The 23,190-nt window shown below is 46.7% G+C and overlaps 3 protein-coding genes across 3 annotated transcripts in view; all 3 read right to left on the bottom strand.

The window, feature by feature from the left end:
* The window catches only part of LOC144174059 (uncharacterized), a 41,938-nt gene extending 20,398 nt beyond the window's left edge, over window positions 1–21,540 (bottom strand). The window contains exons 1-7 of the mRNA XM_077702478.1: window positions 21,197–21,540; window positions 20,517–20,659; window positions 10,506–10,568; window positions 9,293–9,384; window positions 8,521–8,678; window positions 7,654–7,692; window positions 7,399–7,562 (exon numbers count right to left, since the gene is read on the bottom strand). Of these exons, the coding sequence (XP_077558604.1) occupies window positions 7,399–7,562; window positions 7,654–7,692; window positions 8,521–8,678; window positions 9,293–9,384; window positions 10,506–10,568; window positions 20,517–20,574 (574 nt within the window). The 5' untranslated portion in view covers window positions 20,575–20,659; window positions 21,197–21,540. The remainder of the gene's footprint in view (window positions 1–7,398; window positions 7,563–7,653; window positions 7,693–8,520; window positions 8,679–9,292; window positions 9,385–10,505; window positions 10,569–20,516; window positions 20,660–21,196) is intronic.
* Window positions 2,571–4,909, bottom strand: LOC144174061 (uncharacterized). The gene has a single exon (XM_077702480.1). It carries the CDS (start codon window positions 4,724–4,726, stop codon window positions 2,783–2,785), a length of 1,944 nt encoding a protein of 647 aa, XP_077558606.1. The 5' UTR covers window positions 4,727–4,909; the 3' UTR covers window positions 2,571–2,782.
* An 85-nt stretch (window positions 21,541–21,625) lies between the features above and the next one.
* Window positions 21,626–22,774, bottom strand: LOC144174063 (mitochondrial coenzyme A diphosphatase NUDT8-like). The gene has a single exon (XM_077702482.1). The coding sequence runs from the start codon at window positions 22,641–22,643 to the stop codon at window positions 21,882–21,884; it is 762 nt and encodes a 253-aa protein (XP_077558608.1). The 5' UTR covers window positions 22,644–22,774; the 3' UTR covers window positions 21,626–21,881.
* Window positions 22,775–23,190: the final 416 nt, after the last annotated feature.

The following is a 23,190-nucleotide window of genomic DNA, read 5'->3' as shown; positions in this document are numbered from 1 at the left end:
CCAAGCAATGTCAAACTGCAGCCTCCGGTTGACCTTGCACCTCACAGCGTGACATGACGCCTAGTGTCGGGCTGTCGCATCCATCCACTGTGCACATACCAAGAAACGTTGAACTCATAATACATCAAGCTAACTGCACCAGTTGATGACATTTGATTTAAAAGCCCTAATGGCTGGCTGTCGCATAACATCCCTTGTCCCTGGTACTGGGCCAGCAGTTCGACTGCGCACCCCATTTCAGCAAGCGACCCATAAACTGGAAGGCATGGTAGGTTTGATCAGGGAGACGGAACGAAATGTTTCTATTTCATTCCAGAAATAAAAGTTCTGTTCCGTTTCAGCTCCGGAATAAAAAAAAAAATGGTTCATAACGATTCATTACAGTTCACGTTTGCACTTAAGAAAAATTGAGATTTATGAAATTGTTAAAAAATATTATTAGTTAAAAACGATGAAGTGAATACTTATTAATGACGCTCCAACTTTCCACCCTGGCCCCCAAAAACTACATGCCGGCAGTCCCCAACCTGCCACGAAGTTTCATTGAAAGGCTGTCATAAAAAATCCTCAAGCACTTCTTGTTTTGGGGTGCCTCATCCGGGAGAATTATACAATTTTTAGGTGTGAACACCACAAGCTTCTAGAAAAGCACCGTGCTGCGTGCGTACACTCAATTCTTGAGTTTGCCACCTTGGTCTGGAACTTGAAAACTAAAATTCTTTGAATAATTTTGAGGCAATTCAGAATCCGGCAGGGCTTAAAGGGGCACTGACACAAAACTTTTCCATCTTGTTTTTTTTTTGTTGCGATAAGTAGCTAGTGACCTACTTATCACCTGTAGAAACCTCATTTGCTTCAGCGTGCAACGGTTGTTTAATTAGAGGCATTTTCAATGCGGCCAGTCGCAGTTTCGGTCTCAGTGGGTGCCGCGAAACGATGGATTTTGTGTGAACAAAGCTGACCACGTAACCGTCGGAGGGATATCACAGAGCAGAGCTGCCGTAGCACTGTCGAATCCGCATCGCCGGCAGTTTCTGCGAATGCCCCCACACACTGATCTCGTGAGCCGCTTAATTAAAAGGCGACCGTGGACGTGACGCAGGCACTGCGAGTGCAAATGCTACCGCGGCTAAAGAACGACGCGCAACGCTCGAGACCGTGGGTGGCAAGACGCGCGCTGGGAGCAGCCGGCCGGTCTGCCTACAGGTCCGCCCACAGATGTGTTCAGCTTAGCACTGCGGCGGATATTCGATTGCCGCTCTCGTAAGCGGTGCGGATGACAATTTTTAATGAAACCCGCCATCGCATCATTAACTCCTTGCTGCCATGGTTGGGACTCCGGTACAATTTTGTGCAGCGGTAACAAGCTATCACTCGAGTTACCTGCGCCGGTCTGCGCCACTTCGCGGCGGCCGCCGCCGCCGCCTGCACAGCGACCGTGCGGCTCACTCAGTGCACTTTTCGTGTCTCCGGCGCGTTTTCGCATCCAATGTAAATAAAAAGTAATAAAAACAGAGTGCCTGGAATCGCTGTAGAACTTTGGTCGTGGCCAGCTGCCCGATGAGCTGACGAAATCACGGCGCCTCCGCCGCCAACGATCGGGTCGTTCGTTCTCGAGAGCAGAAGCTCCGCCCTCCGGCCCTCCGATTTGAGCGGCGAGCCGGGCGAGCCGGCGAAAAGCGCCAGCAGGGCGGAAGCGGCAAACACAAACTAGTGACGTGTTTGGATGTTGTTTATTTACAAAATATCCACGGGATGTCGATTGCGCGTGGTCCTCTGCTGGCTGCTCGGTAGCGTTTCGCACACCTTAAAATTTATTTTAAATATGTTCTAGGCTGTATTCGCTGCTGATATTTTGCAGATGATGTATGTGCGTTCACACCAATCTATCTCCGAAGTTATGTCAGTACCCCTTTAATACAGTACCTGAACGATTTTTCAGACCTGGAGGGGAACAAAAATAGTCCGAATAAAAGAGCAGTCCAAAAAATTTGTGACTCATTACTCCTATGGGACAACTGGCGGTTCCTCGGGAAAGTGCAAAATATCCCACAAGTCCGAATTTTTGGAGTTCAAAAAAAGACGGTCGGCTAGTTTCGTTTATTTCGTTTAGTGTAGTTCGTTTAGTTGTGATGTTATCATTGAAATCTTAAAATGGTCTGTCTCATGAAACACTGTAAAACTCCTCAGCCCCCAGCGTATAATCTAAATGAAGGGATAACAGCATGAAGATTGGTTAACATTCATGGCGCACATCCACATCGGAAACGTCTTTTTTCTAAAAACTATTGTAGACAGGAATGCCCTGCCCGACACTGTTGCTTCTGCTCATCCGCTGCACTCTGGCAGCACTCGCGTACAAGTGCAACATGACTTGTAGCTGTTTGTGTTGAGTGTGCGGCTGTAGTCTGGTGTTTGCGCTGCTAGTCGTGTATGCAGGGTTCGTACAGGTTTCGAAGAGAAAAATTCAAGGGTTTTCAAGGACTTTCAAGCCCCTGTGGGAGGATTTTTCAAGGCCCTCTGCGCGAGGTTATTGTGATTTTTTTACATCAAAGATCTGCAGACAAGGCTTTCAAAAGGCCCGACATATTTATTGCACAAAGAAAAAAATCTCACAATGCAAATTTGCTTGCACTGAACAGAAAAAATAAGAATAGGTTTATCATATATCACAATGCAGATTTGTTCATGTCACACACAATAGAAAATTGTTCTATTGCCCCAAATAGCATTAACTGCACAAAGCAAAAAAAAATTAAGCAGCTCCTCCTAGCCACCCTCTTCAGGGGAGCTCCAGTCGCTTTTGCTGAATTTGGACCTTGATCGAGTGAAGCTCAGCTGTCTTGTCCTTTGCCGTCTTCCTGAGGCTATTTGACTTGACAATGTGTGTCACATCATTTTCTGCCTCTGCTTTTTCCGCATAGGCATCTGCAGAAGCCACGAGGTCATCAATTGTGGCTTCCAGCTTTTGTTTCTTTCTTTTCATTGCGTCAAGCTCTTCCTCTATGCAGTGCTTTTTCCTCTGCTTTGAAGCATCAAGGTCCTGCTTTTTCTGGGCTTCCAGGTATGCTCCGTACCTCTGCCTAGCTGCCGACACAGCAATCCTCAGTTCCTTAGTGATTGGAATTTGTAGGACACCACCTGCCTTCTCAACCGCATCACACACAACCCGTTGCGACACGTATGAAAGCTCCTTCAAGTTCTCTACGCACACCTGCCGGTTCACACTGAATCCACGTTCAACTGTTGCTTGGCCGTGACTGAGGACAAGCAGAAGTTTCACAATGCTCCACAACTCCGAGTAGGTTGAATTGAACTTCAAGAGGTCAGCATAGAATTCATCCAGCCTATCAGTGCCCTGGTCAAATTGTCTAAGTTTATGTTTTTGCTCATGCAGGAGCTCCGTGTACTCAGCCAACACTGTGTCTCGAACGTGGTCAGCCATTCTACCCACAGTGATGAGGGTATCCAACACTTTTCTGAAAAGAGGAAGGCATTCGTCTGGCTTTGTACACATCTGTCTTGGGTCCAGTGAAGAAAGGCCCCTAACAAATGCAAACTTCAGGGGGCTTCTCTCTAGAACCTTCTTTGTGGCATAGATCAAGAACTGTTTACATTCCATCCGGAACTGAAACACATCCTTTGCGCTTGCATGAGAATTCTTGATGATTTGCTCTGCCTTGTAGCCTATATCCACCTTTTCTAGTGGAATATGGTTCTCAGCATTCTCAAGGTCGACCTTCAGCAGGCCCACGATTCCTTTGGCAGACAGGACTGAACATTTCAGAAACTTTGTGAACAGCTTCCTTAGAACAGTCTCTAAATCCCTTGCGAGGAAAAAGGCCATTGCTTTGTCTGTCTGGTACTCTACCAAAAAAGGCTTCAGTGCATTTGCCACACACAATGCAAAATTCAACTTTGCTGGGAGCAAAGCATCACAGCTGAACTCCAACAAGTTGTTAAACGAGGCACATTTAGGCAGGTTGACAGCTTTTTTTCTAGCAGCCTCAATGTACTTGTTGATGTCAGACCACACCAACAACGCTCGCTCAATTACAGGGACATTCTCTAACCACCAGTGGGCGACAAACTTGAGAGGAAAAGTGTGCTGGCCGGTGACTGCAGAAAAGTCCTCTCTCCGTGCTGGGGCATCTTCAAAAAGTGCATTCAGACTAGACAACAGGCAATCAAGTCCCCATTTAGTTGCTGAAACTCCTGCCCTGTAAGCGTTGTGCACTGTGTGAAGCCCGCAAGTGCCTAAGTCCACACATTGAACCTGGTAATTTTGTTGCAAGTGCACTTGGATGTGCCTAAAGAACTTCAGATTAACATTTGGACCATCCATAGATATCTGAAGAACTTTTGCAAGGGGCAATGGCTCAAGGGCACTCAGCAACTTCTCCTGGATGTCATCAGCTGTAGAATGCCCCAGAAAAACGGAGGTATAATACCTCGTCGTCACTTTCTGAGCGGAGTCCCAACACCTCACGTGCACATCCATTTGCTTGCTTTGGAGACAGTCATTTGCCGACTCATCGAAAAGTACCACAAAAACTTCACACTGTTCTATCTCTCGCTGCAAAGCTGAGAGAAAGAAAGGCCTCAGACCATGACATGTCACATAGGCGCATTTCTTTTCACCACACGAAAACGCCTTTGCCACTTCACTGTCCGGGAACATGCGCTGAAATAACTCCCCTGCTTGCGATGACATCCGGTACGACATGTGGGATGTGACGACTTTCAGAGTCCAAATAATTTCAGCGTCAGTAACAAGCTCGTGCGTTTTGCAAGCGTCGTTTAGGCTTGGTGACGGCAACGGAGCCGTGGTAGCGGACTGCCCTGTCTCTCTCGCGACAGCAGTGAGATGGCTGTCCAACACGCGACCTTGCGTTATATTCACTGCAGCAATATGCTTCGCACTTTTCATGTGGCTTTTCAAAGCCGATTCACCCATGGCAGTCACATCAAAGGTTTTGCAGCAAAGCTTGCACTTAGCCCGATGCGGACTTGTTGTGTCCGGTGCAATCCACTGCTTGTAGTCGTCATGGTGGAGCCACGTAGTCTGAAACTTGCTTTTCCCGGGCATTGTCTCACATATCAACACATCACTTTCACTGAACCGAAGAAGCCACGTTCAAAAAGCGCTGAAATCACGATTAGACGAATACTAGCGCACGGACGCGGCCGTATGACTCAGCGAGTGATGGCGAGGTAGCGATGCGATAGCGATGGGGATGGAAACGGCTCGTTGTCTTCAGTGTTGCCAGCTGCCTAACAGAATCGGCTACAGAGGTATAAAAACCGGTGTTTTCTTGACTGCGGTTCAGAATGATTAAACAAGAACAAAAGTTCAGCAACAAAGTCCGTTTTCTTGATGACAATTACTAAATTAAATCTAGAATTCAAGAAATTCAAGACTTTTCAAGGACTTGTAAAAAATTCAAGGTTTTCAAGGGCCTTGAAAACAGACTTCTGGAATTCAAGGGTATTCAAGGTTTTCAAGGACCTGTGCGCACCCTGTCAGTATGCTGCTGTTAAAGATGGTATTTTCTCTTCCTTGGTCTTATATCGTATTTTAGAATATTCGTATTTATTCATGTACCCCACCTCCTAGACAATGCTGTAGCACTAATGTGGGTATTGTACCAGTAATGAGAAAGCCGAGCTAGTTGGTGTGGTTGCATTCTTCTAACAACACAGCGCCTGTGTTTGTCGGTCTTTCCTAGTCTCCATCGTCTTAGCGTTGTTAGAAGAATGGATATTGTGCTAAACAAAAATAAATAAAAAAGACAGACAAACAAAATAAATAAATAAAAACAAAGCCGCAATGTCTGCATCGCACTCAGATGCACGTGGCAATGACGCAGGCAGCTTAGCACTATGCTTATCGACACAACCAGTCGGAGAGAGTATAAAAGCAGGCAGCAAGCCTGCGGAAGAAGAGAGGGTGCCACAAGGCAAAAGACAATTTCATACCACCAAATCTGCGGCAATCTCCCACCTTGCTATGCGGAAATGAAAATGAATCATGAAATATCTGAAATAGCCACTCAAACTGAAAACCGAAACGAAATTTTTTCAGTTTCGCACTTAAACAAAATAATAAATATCATTTCGTTTTTGTTTTGGCCAAAAACATCGTTCATTTAGTTTTTTGTTTCCGGTTTTTCGTCTCGTTCTGACACCCTGGACTTGACAGACAATTGTGAAATTCAATTTGCTAGGCTAGTATAGTCTTAGCACTAATACGCAACTGACACTCGTGTTACAGCTGCACGTGGAAAGGAAACTTGGACATCCATACAACATACAACCAGAGTCCGCCAGTGCTTTTCTGGTCGTGAAACTTCGCCGTCACGCTATGGGAGAGCTTCGTACGCTGCTCAGGGAGGCCGCGCCGCGGTGCTGGCGTTGATCGGAGGACAGCCGGCGAAGCGGTCGGGGGGAGTGCGGCGCGTAGCAGACGCTACTTGCGGTGTTAGCAGGGCTCGTGGGGACTTCTAAAAAATCAAGCACAGATAGCAGTCGGCAGTTTTCAGCGTGCGTTCTGCCGCATACGGCTTCCCTGCAAGGGCTGCAATCCTGACGGCTTCGTTTTGTAGCCACAATTGAAGGCACAACTACCAACATTCCGTTTCTTTCCACAAAAGTGCCGCCAAACACGTACGCAAGTTCTTCCGCGCACGGCTGAACTCGCGCTGCAGTGGCAGCGGCCCGATGCCCTCCGTAGGTAACCTCGAGAACAGACCGCTGTACAGGGTGGAGACACCCTTTGAACGATCCCGTGCCGCCCCTATTGGGTCGAAGTGCTCAACGCGCGGTTCTTTTCGTTTCCCACAAGACGTAGCAACGCGATACAGATACGATGGTTCAAACTTCACCAGTAAACCGCGCTGTGAAGATAATTACGGTGCGGTTTTGTTACAATGACTTGCTGCGGTGGCGAACGAGCGAACCAAAATGGCGGCGCAACGCATACGTGTCTCCACTCTGTACGGCGGACGCGCGTCGATGCAGGTACTCTAGCCCTCCGATCTGCGGCGGCGCCTCTCGCGGGAGCCTTTGTCCTCAAACAAAACTCGGCCGGGAGTTTCATGACCAGAAAAGCATTGACGGACTCTGATACAACAACAAAGGCATACGACACACAACATCAAAGGCATTACACCCACCCCAATATGCTTCATTATATTGTGCAATCAATGCCAGCATTACTCCTAGGCAAAATAAAAAATAATATAAAGACCACTGCTGGGCTTCAGCTGAATTTAGTCTGACAGTTAATGTTCCAATAGGCAAATACCTAACTGCAGGAACCCAAATAAAGCGTGGGAAGATATTCAACTGGCTGCTCATACTAATTCAATTTGCTTAAGCAGTGGAAGGGGCACTGACCGTAAGACTTGCGGTCCTCGTTGAAGACCTTGAGCCAGTGCTGGTCCAAGGAGTCCAGGTCATAGCGACAGGTCTTCTCAGACAGGGCACTCACATTAGTGAGGATGTGGAGTTCGTTGGAGAAGAACTCGTCATGTGAACACCGCAGGAACTTGTTCGGAGGTCTGCCAAGGAAGTTAAAACCATGTCACCACTCGAGCTCAGCTCTCAGTGCAATCGTCGAAAGCTGTCAAGATTGCTGCAAGAGAAACTCACAGTTTGAAGTCATTTGATTTGCTCCTCTTCTTGATGGCTCTGCACAAAACATGTGAAAGTATGAAAACAATAATTTTGTTGTCCCCACACTTCACATCCATAAGTGTTCAAAAGTTGCAGCTGACAGACTACAAGCTACTTGCAAACTTTCAGGCTTCCATCGTCAAACTTTATGCCACAATAATTAGTAGTTCGTCACCCTGCTGAGCCCATGCTCCAGAGTACACTAAGCATTTTCCTCTTTTTCAGTCATGTTACAATAACGTAAAACCAAGAAACAGCTGGGGTAGAAAACACAGCTGTTAGAAGGGCAAGGAAATGAGCGGGTATCAACAAAGCCTGTCATTTCATTTTACTCTATCCTGACCGGATTAATTTGATTTTCCGTTTGAAATGTGTTGCCCAATGAATCATTTTGGACTTGCTCACAGCATCTGGTGAGAAAAGGCCTTTCACCACAAAGGCCAGCAAGCCAGCCTGCAGAATGCATTGGAGTTAAATGCACCATCTCTGAGCCAAACTTTTCAATTCTGCTCACTGAAAGCCTGCACGAGTGTTCTGCTGGCTTACTACAGGAACCAGCAGTGGGGTTGAAGTAGACGGAACTGTTTATAACCCAAAAGGCCCCGATTCATTTTGTTTTTCTGTGTGTAACACTACTTAGCCGGAACCCAATTCTTCCCATTCGATTGTTATATGTTCACGGTGCACAGCAAATGAAATTGTTATCAGCTTGCTGCACATAAATGGCACAGGTCCCACAACTGCACTAAAACCGCCAGCCTGGCCCTGCCGTGGAGAGGAAGGCAAAGAGATAGCACCATTCCTGGATCGGATACCACCTAATGCACGAATTGTCTGGCTCACCTGGCCAGGGGCAGGGGCAGGTGGTCGGGGTTGACGGGCACCTGCACCCCGCGCTCCCACTCCTGTTTCCAGCCGTCCGAGATGAGCCAGTAGTTGTCCGGCTCCAGGGGCTCGCTGTCTGCCAGCTTCATGGCGCTGATCAGGTCCTTGCGGAACAGCTGCAAGGCACACCAGAAAGGGGGGAGAGATCTTCCTCCACATCCCTCCACCGTGCCCCTGGCATCTATGCTACGTGCCTCATCTTGCAAGCAACAGCAGAAACGTAGGGGACAGAACATACCAAAGGAAGCTATGGCTAGCAGCAGTTGGCTCAATGCAAATGCACGTGAATGCTGTCAGCATCCGGCTCATCCAAGAAAACCGTGGGAGGGCACCAGCCATTGCACTGCTCCAGTTCAGATGGCAGGACATGATGATGTGCTGCTCGCACAGCCCGTTATCCACACGCAGCCTCTGTGCGCATTACTGCCAAGCTCAGTACCTACCATATTTTTTGTTAGCTGAAATACCGATAGTTCTAGCGAATGGCCATCCGGCAAACAGCCTTTGTGTGGCTTATACCTATCCACAACTCTGATGCCCCCACATATCTTTTCCCAAGCCTGTACTTTTTTCTTCCTGGCCCCACAGCAGTTGAGACTGAAACCCAAATGGCAACAGCCGTTCTCTATTCTCCCTTGGGGCACAAGTTTACGGTCCCCTCACATGTCCTCCCAATGTGTTGGCCGCCAATGCAGTGACTGGCTCATGCCGGACAAAGCTGCCTTCTCACCTCAGCCGGCTTGTTGTTCTTGTAAGAGCTGTTGTAGATCTTGGACATGGGCGGCAGGGGCAACAGGGGCAGCCCCGCCTTCGATGACGACACTGAAAGAAGTAACACGACGACCAACAGCTGACATCTCTACACGTGACAGTAAAAACAAACACAACAAAACCACACCAGACTCAGCTGTCCCTGTTCAAGGCGACATACTGTTCAAGCAAGCCATTGTCTAGAGAACTAAAGCACTAGAGCATTTATAATGCCAACCACAGTGACTTTCCAGCAGCAATTCGCCCACATGCTGATAGGAGATACAGCGGGAACAAGGACCTTTGCCTTCCGCAGAGGCTGCAAATGCCACTTTGTTCGTGAGGGTACTTCAATTCGAGGCATTTTGGGACTGCATGTATTTTAAAGTAGTGACACGAAATTTCAAAACTTAGATAACTATGTAAAATGCTTCCTTTTAATCAGGAAATATCTCCCAGCAAGTTTCAACAGTAACCGTTCAGTATAACATATTTTAAATCCATTTAAATCTTTCCCCACACGAAAAAGCTGAGAGTGGGCCAGCATGACATCATCTGCTCCTTGCCCCAAACTGCCAACGTCGGGGCTCCTGTGACGCAGCTGACGTGCTGGCTGCGGTTGGCGCGCACTGCGACGCCGTGTGTACACGCCATGATTTTGGGACTGGCGCCACGCTGGCTGGGCGCGTGGCCATGGTGAAAACTTCGGCCGGTCTGGGTGCACATCCAGACCAGCAGCGGTGTGACAAGAATGGTGATGTCACGGGCGCCCTCCTATCATGGCGGCCGCTCGGCGTTCGTTTTGTCGAAACCGAAACTGACACAAATAAATGATGCCGTAAATGATTGTTTACGCAGCGATCAACTGCATAATGTGCCATTCTATGATTAGTGGGCTCGTAGGCACCCATAGCAGCGAAAAAAACACATCCCGAAAATTTTGTGTCAGTACTCCTTTAACAATATCAGCAAAAGACTGTGTACTGCTCTACTAGTTCAATGCCAGACTTCACAAGCCCACCAACGTAGACACAAACATTAGGAACCCCAGGTGGTCTAAGTTATTCTGCATCACTCCAATACACCACACCTCAGATGTTTATGAAATCCCTAAATGGCCACATCTTTATCATGCACCTGGAAACACACGTTAACCATTCCAATAACTCGGTTAGACTTGCCCCAGTACTTACAACGGCTGTCCTCATCTTCACACGCACTAGTCTTTCGGAGTCGCTTGCTTCCCGGCGTGGGCCCTGCATTACAAATGGCAAGACCAAGAGCGCAATTTCATGAGCCAGCAACGTAACCCACCAACAAGCAAGACCACTGCTTGCTGCAGAGAGAACATTTTTGATAGCAAATTTCCATGATGGCTTCAGCACTCCACCAGCAGCAGGAGCCATAACACTTTTGGTTGATGTCGGGAGAGGTGGAACTAATGATAGGCCTAACTGTAGCATCCTTTACGGTGGGGATGAATACGGTTCGAGGTCAGACGTTGCACTGTTTAGCAGAGGATAATTTGCCACGAAAATAATTATAGAAAAGAAATCAGGTGGGTAATAGGCTAAATTACATGAAGGCAATTCTTCTTTGATATCCATAAAAAATAACTGCCCGAGTAGCTAGGTCTGCATTTTCTGAAGAACAACAGTACTACAAGAGCTTTTTTTCTTTTGCCAGATCTCAACACACACAAGAAACATTTTGTGCCAACAACCTTGGCAAACAGCAGTCAAGCATGGCTCAAATAGACAGTCAATTTGATTCCAGTTTTACATACACAGTGCCCAGCTCATCCCAATCATCGTTCCTTTCTTCAGCACACAAAACCCTTATCTGCTTTGAGGGGGAGGGCGGCTTAAAATAACAGCAAAGGCTGAATATTGGATGTCTTTTTTTTTAGTTGCACTAAAAAATTCTCTGCTGACTGTAGTGTAGAGGACCACTGAACCTCACTCAGCATTATATGGTACAGTCCTACACTCAACGTAACTAGAACTCTGCATAATGTTGTAAACAAGCTTTACAAGCAAGCACATATCAAGCCACTATTAGCTCTTGGTTACGGCACATTTTCGCGCACTAATTGACTTTGACTTGCTTTGTGAGATCCCTGACGCCATGCTGTGAACAAGCGATGCGAATTCTGCATAAAATTTATGGCCTTTGTACTTTGGCCCCTCTGATCCCCCAGATCTGGAAGCCTTTCACCCTTTATTTATTACAAAGAATCAAGTGCAAGATGCAGCAGGGTATAAAATGCAGAACACACACTACACTTAAGGCACAAACTTTTCACTGTTGCAATTTCACACCAATCATTTTTTATCCACGTTTTTTTTTCTTTTCAAGCTTGAGCTAGCCAAGCAGACCCCATGGAACACTAAGCTATTGTACCATTGAGCCCCATTTGAATTCGTGCATATTATCAACCTAGGAACTTCAAATTGCATAAACATCTAAGAACTCAAAATCAACAGATGACGGAAAGGTAAGACAGGTAACTGTGCCTGCCTGTGCTGTCACAACAAACTTGCTTTTGTACAACAGTCTAGCCATATCGAGTCCTGTGCATCTGTTATGTGAACAATAACTATACATCCCAAGACACAATTTTCCAGAGTACCCATATGGAGTGTAGCAATGCAACTGCTTCATTTCTTATCCCCTACAACATGCAAAAGGTTCAAGCACGTCACATATCATATGCTTGAAAACCTTGCTTGAGGAGCTAACTGCTAACACATAGCCCATCCATTACAGTACTTTTGTGGGGACTACAAAATCATGCAAGTGTACTGCATGACTATGCCAAGGCTGACCCACACTAACTGAGCCTTTACAGAGGGGGAGAGTGCCAGTTTGAGAACAAATCATGTACAGCGTGAAACCCCAACAAACAGCCCCGAGTTGCAGTGACTGTTATGCTATCGTGCTTTTGCGCTGAAACAGTGGGGCAGCATGGGTCAGATGGCCCTAAATATTTCTGTAAGCATATACAGTAAAAGCTCGCTAATTCGAACTCGAAGGGGACCATAAAATTGTTCGAATTAGCGGGTGGGCACTAGAATGAAAGGACATCGCGCCACACAGCACAAGCAGAACACAAAGAAGCCACCTCTGGACTCGTTATCACGAATTGGGCGCTACTCCAGGCTTGTTGCGCACGCCATGGGATCGTAGGCCCAGACCCACGACCGCGGCACAAAGAAAATATGCAACAGCAAGCGCTGGAGCACTGGCGCTGGCGGCGCAGTGCCCGCTGCATAAGCGAAATAAGCTGTCACAGCAGTGCAGTACGCGCGCTATGCCGTTATTATTTTTTTTTTTTTGCGTTGTTCTGCATCTATAGTAAATTTGGTTTGGTTCAGATTTGCAACACATTGTAATCACTCCTGGCCGCAACGAAAACCAGAAGATCCCAGTTCGAATCAACCATTCTGGATACCGACGCGTTCGAACTATCAAGAGTTTTCCCCCATTGAAATATACAGGGCTGTGCCGGGACCAAGGCGTCAGTTCGAATTAACTGTAAGTTTGAATTAACCACATTCGAATTAAGGAGCTTTTACTGTACTTCATAAATGCAGTGGAAGCGGCCTGACATTAAAACACAGCGCAACTTCTTTTAAGCTTTCAAGCCACTACCGAAACATAATGCTTACGAGTTGCAGTTACATCATCTCAAAATGCATGGAATGCGGATGTAAAGTTTCCGAAACCAGTGCAGCCTCTGTTTGAACGACATCTTCCCAGTGCTTGCCACTTACATACAACCTTACAGAACAACCTTACATACAACCTGGCAGTATGGTACTCGAGCTCAATTGGTGCTTCATACACATTTGAAATGACACCACCCAACTGAAATGACGGAGTTCGAGTGGCATTCGAAACCCACCCTGCTCCACTACTATTGCGATGGCAGTTGGGAAATTTATCATTTACTCATTATGCTGCCAAGTCGCCGTTGTAAAGCCTCGTTTTCACCTAGGTAAGCATTTAATATCATCAGCCAGCTTTCACAATAAAAGCATCACTACCTGAACTTACATGAACTTTATAAGCAGTCTCTGAAAAAATCTTTGATTATGATCTGTTCAAAAACGAAGGCTGTTTTATTTCGCTCGAAAGGTACGACGTGCCATTTGTATGAAAGACTTGCACTAAATAACCATGAGATCGAAATTTTACCAACCGCTAAAACACTTGGTGTTTATTTTCATGAGCACATGCAATGGGACTCCCACTCCGACAGCGTGAAAGCAAAGTTGAGCAGGGCCCTAAGAAGATGCCAGACGCTGTTACCGACAAAGCAAAAAATTACTTTGTCTACAATGCTCTCTTTACCTCCCATTTGGTTTACTGTCACTTGGTATGGGGTAAAGGTACCAAAACGTCCTTGCAGAGCTTGGAAACGCACCAAAAACAGGCTCTACGAGAAGTTGGAAACCAAGGAAACACTTCTGAATTGTTCAAAAATATAACATTGTACTGGTCTATCTCTACTAAGAATATCAGCTGTTGTTGTATAAACCGAAAACCAAAAACCGTAGGACAAACATAACATTAATATCTACGTTAAGAAAAAAAATTATCTGAAAAAATAACCATGTCTAATGATGAGTGGTATGTCCCAACACCACGTACAAATTATGGCATACAAATGCTTCGGTACAGTCTTCCCCATACGCTTAACACTTTAGACATAACAGAAGAGTGTTTTCCTATATAATGTACTGTGTTTAACGCTGCTATGTTGCAACCAATTTTATCTGCATTGATATTTGCAATGCTAAATATTTGCATTGGTATCTTGTGAAGTTAATGTATTGATTTTGTGTTGATACGTCAGCAAAATGTGTTAACTGTATATATTTGTGGTTTACTGCCTTTGTTTTGTTATTATGTTGTTTTTTTGTTATACGAGGGTAGGGATGTGTCAAGCTGCCATAAAGCAGCTTTTTCCCCACTTTCCCCTCACAACAGATGCTGTACAACACCTGTACAAGTTGTGAGAAATAAATTCAGAATTCAAATTCACCTGTGTTAAAGATTAGCTATTAAATTCGGCATTTTTTTTCTTTTACCAATTGTGAATCACTTTCAAAATGTGTGCTCTCTGGATTGCTGAAATAAAGCTTGCCACAGAGACATCACAAAAAATCAATTTCACAATGCACTTGTTAAAAGACAGTTCATGTTAACTCAGTATTGTGTTTTCAGTATTAATTAAAAAAAAAACCCGCCGCTGTGGCTCAGTGGCCAATGCGTTCTGCAGCTGAGCCTGAAAACGTGGGTTCCATTCCCGGCAGCGGCAGCCGTGTTTTTGATGGAGGCGAAAAGTGAAAACACCCATGTGTTTGAGATTTCAGTGCACGTTAAAGATCCCCAGGTGGTCAAAACTAATCCGGAGCCCTCCACTACGGCGCGCCTCATCGTCTGTGTTGCACTGGCCCGTTAAACCTTAGAACCAATGAAATCAATCAATCAATTTCAAAAAGATGTATGAAGGCACTGGGATGACGGTACAAACATTTGCACCTCTCTTTGAAAGCCTCAAGTGCCCTCCACAACAATCACTTGGATTAAAGTACACTTGAACTGTGTGCGTTGAAAAACGCATCGTAACATTTCAAACGGACCATGAAGACAAAATCAAAGTTTAGTTTATTCAAAAGATCGCCTTGTTAGAATAACGCCGACACCGCTTTCAATGCAAACTTCACTAACATAAGCTGTATAATGAGGAAAACAGAGAATAGCCATGCGACAACCTAGCCACTTTTACACACTGAACCAATGACGTATTATGGGCAGCTTGTTGCGATTGCCTGGGGCCAACAAAACCATATGCAAATTAAACAGGGATTATAAGCTTGCAGAACGAGCTTCTCCCTCTTAAGTTTGGAGCACATTCTTTTTACAGCAGTAACAAAAGCTTTCATATGGCCGAGTTGGTGCATTATGCTTCATAAATACTACGGCCAGGGATGGAAAACAAACACGTACAACACAGTGCCAGCTCTGTGTTGTATGCGTTTCTCCTCCGTCCCTGTTTTATTGCGCCGTACTAATTATCAAGTATAGCAGTAAGCAGTCATGGGCACGTTACCGAAAAAAAGTAACAGTGTTACAGTTACAGTTACCTAACCCAAAAAAGTAACTCTGTTACAGTTACAGTTACGAATTTTCCAAAAGTAACTAGTTACAGTTAAAGTTACTGCAAAAAAGTAACGTCGTTACTTTTTCGTTACTGAAAAAATTTGGCTTATTTAATAGAAACGTACGAAGGCATGAAGGTAGTAAAAAGTACACGTAGTAAAGCCTGCATGAGGGGAACCTAAAATGATGCACTCTCATGCCCAAACCAACAATCGTTGTGTAGGCCTCATTTTTTTATAACAGAAGTTTTGCTATCCATCACAAGGAACTTTATTTTTTTGTTGCTGCACTCTCGTTGTAAGAAATTTATTTGCGAACATCATTGTAGCGCAGAATTAGTTGCTTTTCAAAATTGGAATCAGATAGGCCGTACTTATACTCTACCGAGCTGGATGACAACACAGCTGAAACAATCTTTCAATGTCAACTTAATTTATTTTCGCCTGCAATACCGTCGCTTGTCCGCCCCGCGTAGTGAGAGAGTATGGGAAAAAGGGGGCGAAGGTGGCGGATTGACGGAAGGCCCTTGGAGGACTGGGGAAACGGACGTGGGAGTACATCGGTTGTCGAGGAATTTTTTAAAGATACTCAAAAAATGCGCTTCGTTAACTTTTTATTTCGTGTTTGTGGTCGGAGACGGAGACCAATTTGAGCCATTGCTGAAGCGACGTTTGTCTGTGGGCCTTCGGAGTTGTTCTCCCGCCGCAACCCCCAGCCACCCCCATCCCCGGAATGAGACAAGATATTTTCAAAGGGAATAGAAACTAAAATGAACGCTTTAGTGTTTCCCCTCCTCGCCCTCCTCCCCCCTGTCCTCACAAAGGCGGATTTCGCTGTCTCGACCGGGAAACACTGCTCTCACAATCCCAGCCTTCCACAGCAATCACGTCGCCGATCCCAGGAACCCATCCCTTCGTTTGATTTGAGGCGTAGGCCGAACGAAGCTCGCCCAAGTATTCCTTGCACCCAACATTCAGAATCAGATGTAGCTACTGTTTTCGTTTCGGCCCCAGCCCTCGAAACGAAGTCGCGAGGCTTTCCAAGAACATTTCTTCGTGCAGTGGCAGTGTGGTCAGACGTCTGCCTGCCAATATGCTGGCTGGTGTGAGGGCACTCGGGGGCCACCATCGTTGGGGTCGTCGTATGTGTGGAGGGGCGTGAAATTTATTACCTCCTCGACCTCGTTCGAGTACTGTTGACAGCTCGATGAAGCCTCTAGACCAGGGGTCCCAAACGCGTGGTCCCAAATACGGCCAGGCGTCTCTAAAGAGCACAATGGTCGCAAGCAACGGCAACTTGTGAATCGAACACACTACAGTGCGCACAGGGCTGGACGAGCGCGAGGTCGCCGAGAGACTCCCCGCGGCGTTTTATGACCCCACAAACGGAGCTGCACGTCGCTAATGAGAAAGCGACCCCCTGACCGGAGTTTTCCAGGCTTCCGCGAAAGTGAAAAGGTTTCAGTGTGTTGTGCGGCGTTTGTGGGTGTTTGTTTTCCTGTTCGCCTTTGTGTCAAACACTTCACTGTACTCCAGATGTGGCGAAAATGGTGCTGCCGCGCGTCGGCCTATAGGCTCCGGCGCGTCAACATGCATCCACGTGCGCTAAGACGCGTGTCGCAGCGTTATTTATGGCCTGGGTGAGAGCGATGTCGCGCTGCTGAGGAAAATACTGCAGCTTAGACTTAGAAACTTGGAGCCTTTAGTTGACCGCGTGAGACACCACGCACACGTGCACGCCTAAACATTTCTAGTACAGATGTTTTTCACCCGTGTGAAGGGAGTGAGCTGGCATAGGTGAACTACACGAAGGTTCTGCGGAAGAAAGGCCGAAAAAGTGAAACGCGCAAACTGTACATCGGCCGTTAATGAGTGTTGCTGTTGGATAATTTTGTTATAGAAATAAAGTAACTGTAACGATATTTCTCGGTACAGTTACTCCACAAAAAAGTAACAGTGTTACAGTTACAAGTTCCTCTAACTTAAAAGCAACTAGTTACAGTTACAAGTTACTGAAAAAAGTAACTAGTTACCGGTAACGCGTTACTAGTAACTAGTTACTGCCCAAGACTGGCAGTAAGAATAGCAGGGTAAACAATAGAAGTTATGAATTGACACAAAAACATAGAAGTACCAGTGCGTACTGCTGTTGGTACTGCATTTAATATGCTTGTTATAGCTGCACAGCAGTACAGCACTTTGGGGCTGTCTAACACAACACTGGCCAACTGGCATAAGCGACGCTGTTTGTCGAGCACACCCAACGTTTCCCGAAACGGTCACTATCAACTAATAAAAATAGGCCAAGTGAAAATTCACTCAAAAACTAACGCGGACTGCAGTCTGGAGCAGTATCGTGGCACCATCAAGAGGGACGAACTTCAAACGGAGCAACAAACAACGTTTTGCCGTCCGCTGAAGCCCTAGTCAGCATACCAACATTTGTTTCAAATACCTGCCCTGGATATGTCATCGCTGCCATCACAACAGATACGATTCAGTGGGAGAATTGCAATTTTGGCTTAAAATGTTTAACTTCTCAAAATACAAGACTTTTATTCGAAAGATTTGGTGTTTTATAGTGCCACCAGCGCCTGTACGCAGCAAACGATGTTAAAATTTTGATTCTCCCACCAAATTGTGTGTTTCTTGACGTCTGCGATGACATAACCAAGACAGGTCTTCAAGCGAACGTTAGTATGCTGTTTAGTCTGCAGCCGACTACCGGACCCTTTGTTTACCCTCAGTCCTCCTAAAGGGTCATCCATAACTGCGTAGGACCACTGACTATCCTCACTTTGTTTCCGACCGTATTGGCATATTTGCACTTGGCTTGTTTTTGCTGCGGTGGGTAGTAATCGTTTCGTGAAACACTGGGTATGCTCAACAAACAGCGTCACGTAAGACAATGTCACTTACACCAATCGGCCAGTGTCATGTGAGACAACCCCAAAGCGGCAGACTGCTGCGCAGCTGTAACAAGCACAGTGGGTGCAGTACCAATAGCAGTGCGCACTGGTACTTGTATGTTTACGTGTACTTCCGTAACTTCCGTTGTTTACCACACCATTCTTCTGCTATAAAACAAACATGCTTTAAAATTAAGTGCGAATAGCTCATTCTGTAAGCTTATAAGTCCTGCTTAAAGGAGCCATGAAGAGAAAACACAAGTTTGGTTTATTCAAAAGCTTGCCTCGTTAGAATCCTACTGATACAACTTTTAACGTAAACTTCGCTCAAATAAGCTACATAATTAGGAAAAAAGGGAATGGCCATGCGACCCACTAGCTCATTTCCCGCAACAGAACCTATGATGCCATTTGAGCCAGTTCTGCGATTGGCGGAGGCCGGCGAAAGTAAACGCAAATTAGGCAGAGCTTACAAGCTTGCCGAACGAGCTATTTGCGCTAAAATTTAGGGCACATTCTTTTTAAAGCCGTAAGAATGGTGGTAAGTGTAAGTTACGAAAGCACATGTAAACATAGAAGTACCACTTCGTACTGCTGTTGTTGGTACTGCGCGCACTATGCTTGTTTAGCTGCACAGAACTGCGGGGCTTTGGGGTTGTCTCAGACGACACTGGCCGATTGATTGACGCAACGGTGTCTTACGTGAACATATTTGTCGAGCGAGCACTATGTTTCACGAAACCATTTCCTCCCAGAACGAAAAAAAGGCAGAAAACGACACGCCACGGTATGGTGGCGCCATCTAGGTTCAATAACGTAAACAAACGCGCGAATACCTCAGTGCCAACGCCAACGTACAGGGCGGAGACATCCTTTGAACGGTCCCGTGCCGCTGCAGTTGGGTCAACATGCACAAAGCGTTGTTCTCGTTTCCCACGAGACCCAGCAACGCGAAACAGATAAGATTATTCAAACTTCGCCAGTTAATCCCGTTGCGCCGATAATTTTAGCGCGATTTTGATACAATGACTTGTTTCGGCAGCGACCGAGTGGACCAAAATGGCGGCGCCAGCGCATACGTGTCTTCACCCTGTACGGCGGATGCGTGAATCAAGGGACCCTAGGCTGCAGAGCGGTCGGTTCCTGTGATGTCATTTGGGACCACAAAAACGCACGATTGAGCGGGAAAATTAAAATTTTTACCTTAATTGATTAATTTCTCAGTGAATAAAGCATCGTTTGCATTCGGACAAGCGCTGGGGGCACTATAAAACACGAAATCTTTCGAATAAGACAAACTTGCATTTTGTGTTCATGGCTCCTTTAACTTGCGTTCGCTTTTGCTGGCCTTAGCCAATCGCACAGCTGCCCATAATATATCGTAGGTTCTTATGCGGGAAATGACCTAGGGGGTGACATGGCCATTCTGTTGTTCCCTAATTATATAACTTATTTGAGTAAGTTCATGCTAAAAGTGGCGTTAGTATTATTCTAACGACGCAATCTTTCAAATCAACAAAACTTGCATTTTGTCTGCATGGCCCTTTAACATTTGCATTTGGGTGAAACAACATTTATTTTAAATACAATCAAGAAGCCAGTGGAGCACGGGTATTAAGGTCGTCTTTCAAACAGGCATGAAATTCAACAAGGCACATTTTTGAACCAGTACATATCAGGATATGACAGTCGGCCCAGTTTGACACAAACACTACTGAACCAGTTTTATATGTGGAGCGCTGTAATCAACCACTGAGTTGCTGCATTTATGTAAATCTCTCCAATAGCTTATAGAAACGGAGGTCTGCTACAATGCCAGATTAAGCACGCAAGACAAACTAATATGTGCTGCACAACAAAAACATTGAGAAGCAACTGTACATCATGTCAAAGTGCGAGTGTGGCAATCAAAATATGGATGTGACAGTGAAACAAGACCTCGAACGACTGTTAGCTGCTGCAAACACACGGTTGTCATTACGAAGATCAATCACGGCCTACTAAACGAGTGCACACTCAACTAGAGATCTTTCGTTTGTTATTTAAATCCTACAAAAACAACCACCTGCCGGGCCAAGCAGACTTACTAGCAGTGGAGTATTGTACAAATCAACGTGCTACCAACCTGCACAGCCAGCGCTGGCGTCTGTTGACGCGCGCTTCTGCTTCGCTGCTGTAGACATCGTAGCAGCCCGACGCAAGCGCTGGCGGCTTCTTTCTTCGGCGCCGCCACCGCCACCCGGTGACGCCGAGGTTTCGTTGTCGATCCTTCGATACCAGAGAAAAAGCGCGAATCAGAGGACACTCCCAAGCATTTTAAACTGCACCGAGATGCCGTTAATCACACCCGTGGCGCGAACGCCAAACAACGCTTGTGCCACGCGCAAGTATGCCGGGAAACGTGGTTAGAAGACATTGGTTGACGTTTGATGAGAATTAACGTTTTTGATTGCGCGAGTATTCCTTTTTTTCTCAATTCTAGTTTGACAAGCGTAAACTGAGAAATCTCACATTGTTGATGCCATTTGAGTTTATCAATAAATACCCGCGCTTAAGTCCCCCTCTCCCCCCTCCTCCCGTATTTTGAAATCGCCAGCACAACGTTCATTCGCCGCAGCCGAGGCTACAGAGCGCAAGGGCAGAATGGGAACGGTTGTCTCGGCAAATTCGTAGTACTCAAAGTGGCCGTTGACATCTCGGTGTAGCCGCTTTTTGTCCCAGTACGCATTAGGCCCCTCGCCTTCGTTTCCCCATATTTGGACAGTGGTCACCAGAACCCGGGGAGCTCCCGGGCCCTGAACTTACCCCGTGGCCCAGTTAGTGGACAAAGTTCATGACCAGTGCGTAGAAGTTATCGCGAACTCATTCGGGGAAGCAGGGCGGTCACATAGTCTGTCGAACGGATCCCGTCGAACCACGGTTTGGCGCCATTAGGATCGACGACTGCGCGACTAGCGCTACACCGAGCGAGACAGCACGTGATGAGCCAAACGGGAATTCATCTTGACAGTATTTTCAAGCGCGCAGGTCAGGCGTTGCCGACACCAGGGTCCAACATGAACATTTCTCCTGTAAACGGTTTCAATACAACGTAAAGGGCCCAAGAACGCTGCAAGTGCCCAAACTCCCTTGCTCGTCTCTAGGCCTTGTCACAGTGTTGTAGGCAGCGCCTGGAAATACGCGCTAGAAGCCATGCTTCGGCGCAGTGCCGTAAAGAACTTTCAGTCTTCAGTCGTAGTTGCATAAACAAAGCGCATAGTCGGCTTCCAATTTATTAAGAACATTAGCGGGGACAAAAAGCACAAAATTTGCGTAGTTCCGTGCTACTACACTGCGGCTACGTAAGCGCGACTGTGAAAGAAAAAAGACGGTCGATTTCTGCAGGTTTCGGTTAGAAACACGTTGGTCCGCTGGCGCCGCTTCGCCGCTGGTCGCGTTCACTGACGTCATCATGTTGTGGATTATTGGGATTATGCTGTTTGATGTGTACCTAATTCAAGCTCATTTCCTCGACGGGATAGCTCCTGCAGTACTGGTCAGGCAGAACACTGGTCATGCACAAATGCAGTATCCTGGCCGTTAGTCCCCATATTCTGTCACTGCTGTTCAGCACGAAAACGGGCGAAGCATGCCTCGGCACGCCTGGATATTTCCAGGTGGTGTACTCCCAGCCTCGTGGGTCGCACAGGCTTTCCAGCGACGGCATAAAAACCTTGTCCACTTCGTCCTTGTTTATTGTCAGCTCTTCCAGGAGAGAAAAAGGCGTCGAAGACCTCACGAACGACACGACTGGAGTCACGGAGATGGACGAGCCAAGAGACGGAAGCGGATGGATGGGTCCCCACACGTCGACGCTGGAGCGTGGTATTCCAAGCTCCTCTTCGGTTTCTCGCAGAGCTGTTTCCGTAGCCGACGCGTCGCTCTCGTCGGTGATGCCGCCGGGGAAGCTGACAAGTCCAGCGTGCCTGGAAAGATTCCTTGACCTCAGCGTGAGCAGTACTGCTGGCTCACCTTCCTGGTTGAAGCAGAAGGGAACGAGCACAGCAGCTGTCAGGTTGCTCGGGACGTTACGAAAGAGGCGGCCGTATTCTTGGGATGATGGCACTAAAGTATCCATGCAAGCTCTCTTGCGATCGTCGGAGAAGAACGTGATGTCGAGGCTCGTGCCGCTGCTCCGGCGAACATTCGTAAGCCTTGTAAGTCCGCTCAGGGACCAGGCAAGGAAACTGGCGTTATGTTTTTGAAGGGCCATTTTTCCTGTTGCTGTAGCTTAGCTGTGCTCATGCGTGTTCCTGGTCGGCCCCCGTGCCCACGTTCGGCGGCCCGAGCAATGCGCAGCGCCATCCATGCATGCTGAACAGCTGATGAGGGACGCGCGCTACGGTTACGTCATAATGATGGCACGTGACCTCCGTCAGGTTTTCTTCCTCCGCCCTGACTTTACTAGCGCTGCTGGCGCCGCGTTTCCGGTTCTAGGCTGCAAAGCGCGCACGCGTGCTTGTAACCGAGTCTTTTCATCCATATAGTTCCTTGCTAGCGTACGCTGAGGTAGCCTACGGACTTCGTAGTGTGGCCAGTGTAGAGATTGGCCATGCTTGATAAGGCCGAGATATGCAGCTTTGTGTGACTGTCGCTTACCCGCAGAAGGGTATTGGCTAAGCCATAATATACTACCCATTGAGTTGTAGCCCTGCTGTGCGCAGCATGCTGAAGCAAACAATTTTTTGAACAGGTAGTAACACTCGCAGGTTATGTATTCCCCTACACTGACAATGAATTGGCAGTACCCACGTGTGATC

Source organism: Haemaphysalis longicornis, unplaced genomic scaffold (assembly GCF_048455015.1).
Source record: "Haemaphysalis longicornis isolate Haplotype H1 unplaced genomic scaffold, Haemaphysalis longicornis Haplotype H1 scaffold_3, whole genome shotgun sequence".
NCBI lineage: Eukaryota > Metazoa > Arthropoda > Arachnida > Ixodida > Ixodidae > Haemaphysalis > Haemaphysalis longicornis.
This window is presented reverse-complemented; position numbering and strand designations above follow the sequence as displayed.

Bases quoted from the DNA above. Each gene is read 5' to 3' on its own strand.
- LOC144174063 (XM_077702482.1), bottom strand. From the start codon at position 22,643: ATGGCCCTTCAAAAACATAACGCCAGTTTCCTTGCCTGGTCCCTGAGC.
- LOC144174061 (XM_077702480.1), bottom strand. From the start codon at position 4,726: ATGTCGTACCGGATGTCATCGCAAGCAGGGGAGTTATTTCAGCGCATG.